At 51.3% G+C, this 3,427-nt stretch overlaps 1 protein-coding gene across 1 annotated transcript; it reads right to left on the reverse strand.

The window, feature by feature from the left end:
• Window positions 1-796: 796 nt before the first annotated feature.
• On the reverse strand, window positions 797-2,863 carry ARL11 (ARF like GTPase 11). The gene is made up of 2 exons (XM_015244311.3): window positions 2,750-2,863; window positions 797-1,952 (listed from the first exon to the last, which is right to left on the reverse strand). The coding sequence occupies exon 2, from the start codon at window positions 1,932-1,934 to the stop codon at window positions 1,383-1,385; it is 552 nt and encodes a 183-aa protein (XP_015099797.2). The 5' UTR covers window positions 1,935-1,952; window positions 2,750-2,863; the 3' UTR covers window positions 797-1,382.
• Between the last annotated feature and the right edge of the window lie 564 nt (window positions 2,864-3,427).

A 3,427-nucleotide genomic window follows, 5' to 3' on the forward strand; every position in this document is an offset into this window, starting at 1 on the left:
GACCTCGTCTCCTTTGTCTTCGCATCTGTGCACTTTCCCGTGTCTAACACAGTTTTGGAACACATTGATTGACAAGTGGTGGAAAGAACTAGGCACACCTGACCTGATGTTAGAAGGGAAGACATGGGCAGAGCTGCCTCCCAGTTGTTGGAAGGGCCAGTTTACCTGGTGTCACTCCAGAGAGGGCAGAACCACCATCAAGAGCTATAAGGAGACTGATGTTAGCCCAGGATGGGAAGGACTGTCCAACACTTAGAGCTGTGTAACATGAGAGCAAGTGCCAAATGGAAGCTACTTGCCATTAAGAAACTCAGATTGTAGAAGGTATCCCTGGGTTGGATGAGGATAAGACCGGATCGGTGATTCTTAACTTTGGGGAGTCACAGGTGCCTTTGAAAGTCTGATAAAACTTAAATGGATCTTTTCTAGAAAAATGGCCCAAAGCATAACAGTTTGCAAATCATTTCAGGAGCTTCATGGATCCTAGGTAAGGCTCACCTGAAAAAGCACCCTGCTAGGATGCTATGTTCAACGTTCTTTTTCATAATTAATAATGAGAGGCTCACTGCTGTTATTCATATCTTCAAAATTCACACCTCCCATGTAGAGGGCCAGCTTCATATCTAAACCTCAGTGCCCTTTGCCATGAATTCAATGCTCAATGGATTTTTGGATTAAGTGAATGAATAAATAAATGAATGAAACGATTGACTAGTCATCTTTAAGGAAACCTGTGTGCTACAAGAAGAGAAGAAAAAAAGAAAACAATGAAAGGTTGTAGAAAAAGACCAGCACAGGATAACAAAAAGTTAGAGATGATTAATCGGGTCAAAGGAGAGGATCAATTTGGGAAGGCCCAAACTCGTGGCCTCTGCCCAGGGCTGGGTCCCACTGTGAGCTTCTAAACCCAAGATTCCATGGGAGTAGACGGCGTCCTGCTGGCCCTGGCTGCCTGCCTTCCCAGTGACGGTGGCACATACCAGGGGCTACCAGGGAAAATCACTCGTAAGATCATGACCACATCCAGGTGATACTCTGATTTGATTCTGAAACCTCTTTCACCCTGTGAATTCAGGTCTTATTCTGCAATCGTGTGTTCTGTTATTACAATGTTCACACTTGGTAATGAGTAACTAAACAATGTATATGGAAGGATATTTTTTCCCTTGGAGTACCATTATTCAAAAACTAGTTGACTTTCACATAAACGCCCATGACAGTAAGTCCCAAGAGGAAAATAGTCCAAGCACAGGAGGATTTCTAGTTTGATAAACTGAATTTAAGATTCTCCAGGATTAGCTGATCTTCTAGGCCGCGGGAGCGAAGACAGGCGTCTCTGCCCGGGGGGACTTCTGCCTCTCCCCTCGGCCGCCCCTCTGCGCTCAACTGGAGACGCTGCAGCTGCTGCGGAATTTCAGGAGGCGCCGCAGGCTTTCCAGGGCCTCGGGCAGCCCCTCGCCGGTGAGCGCGCTGCAGGCCCGCAGCTCCCAGCAGCGCCACTGGCACCCAGGCAGGCCCAGCCTGTCTCTGATCTCCGGCAGCGGCAGGGCGTGGGGCGCCTCCTGCTTGTTGGCCAGCACCAGCAGAGGGACGCCTGCCATGTGGAGGTCATCCAGGACCTCCGTGAGCTCAGCCGCTGCCTCGGGCAAGCGGGCTCCGTCTGTGCTGTCCAGCACGAACACGAGGATGTCTGTGCCCTCCAGGTAGTCCTTCCAGCTTTCCCTGAGCTGGCCCTGCCCACCCACATCCCAGACAGTCAGAGACACGTGTCCAGGCTCTTCGAGAGGCTCTACGTTGAAACCCACGGTGGGCAGGGTCTCCACCAGCTGGTAGCCCTTCAGTTTGTACAGGAGCGTGGTCTTGCCAGCCGAGTCCAGGCCCATCATCACCACCTGGGCTTCTGCCTTGTGACCTCGGGAATTCACAGGCCCCATGGGAGCCTCGGCCCAACCCTAGGGGAGAAAGGCCAGGTGCACACATCAGCCCTTCCTTTCTGAAGGAGCATAGATCCATGAGGGCACATGGAAGGAGAGCCTTTACACCCAAAGTAGGAAGTGTCCACCACATCAGGTTTCCCCACAGGCCTGGGCTTCGAAAGGGCCGGGAGTCGGGGTGTGTGAGTCACCATCAACAGATCCATCTCGGGGATGCCTGCTGCAGAGGACAGGGCCAGGCCTCCCGGGAGACACGGAATGTGGGCTCACATTCCTCGGTGGTTAAAGACGGGGCCCAACGACACTCTATTAGACAAACCCAGTTCAATAGAAGGGACTGACGGATGTCTTCGATTCTGGCTGGTCCGTGGCTTCTAGCCTCTGTGGTCCCCCTGTAAGCCCACAGCCCGAGTGGACACTGTCTACCTTAGGGCCAGTGCACAGAGGGAGGAGGACAGTTGGCTCATGGTAACTTCTGCTGCTTTGGAACTCCCCACAGGACCAGGCTGTTGTCCTGCAAACGGTGGCTATTTATTAAAAACTGCTGACTGCGGACAAATTTTCCAGTCAGAGAAAAGTGGTTGCCCCAGGGCCTAACCAAGATAAATTACTTCTAGAATATTACACTCGTTTTCCAAGAATCCCAGATTTTAAGACTAAGACCTGATCCCAACTTAGTCCAGGGAAACCTTGGCTGGAACAGGTGAAGGGACATCTCACCCCCAGGGAATATATTTCAGCTGCCCCTGGAGGAAGACAAGACAGCCTCTGTTCATCCCTTGTGCCAGGGGTAGAAGAGGAAAAACGACCATTACCTCGGTGTTATTAGGCTGTGTCCAGAAGCTCCCGCTCTGTGGCGGTCTCCTCCCTGCAGCCGTTCCCTGCTAAGACTGCTAAGTCTGCAGTAAGGTCCCAAGAGCGAAAAGTGAAGGAAATGAAGAAGCTGTGGCTGGTTCTGCTTTTTCTGCTTCCTTTTCTCGAGTGGGTGGGGGTGGGGCTGGTCCCCCGCCCCTCCCTCATCCTCAGGCTCCCCGAGCAGTGCTCCTGCCGGGGACACGCCACAAAGATGTCCCCGGCTCTGCAGCTCCAGACAGAGTGAGACCCGGCACCAGCTCCCGTTCCGCAGCAGCTCAGACCCTGTGCAGGAGGGAGGGCGCCAAGTTCAGAACTGTGCCCAAGTTTAGCTGTTTCTGGTCTTCTTCCCCTCACAGTCCCGTGATCCCTTCAGTGGAGACATCTGAGAATCGAACCTTTTCCTTCAGCCCGGTGTTTTTCTGGTGCCTGGAGATTCATTTGCTAGGAACCACATGTGCATAGAAGCTGCTTAAATAGGATTAAAACACTGAAAAAAAATCAATTTAAATGTTGAAGGCAAATCAAAATAGAGAGAGAGAAGGTAACCCATAGACATTTAAAAATTGTGTTAATATGGTGGAACTGAAGGTGATTAAGCTTATTGCTTAATTTGTTTTTCTTGAACAGTGTCATTATGT

Source organism: Vicugna pacos, chromosome 14, assembly GCF_048564905.1.
Source record: "Vicugna pacos chromosome 14, VicPac4, whole genome shotgun sequence".
NCBI classification, from domain to species: domain Eukaryota; kingdom Metazoa; phylum Chordata; class Mammalia; order Artiodactyla; family Camelidae; genus Vicugna; species Vicugna pacos.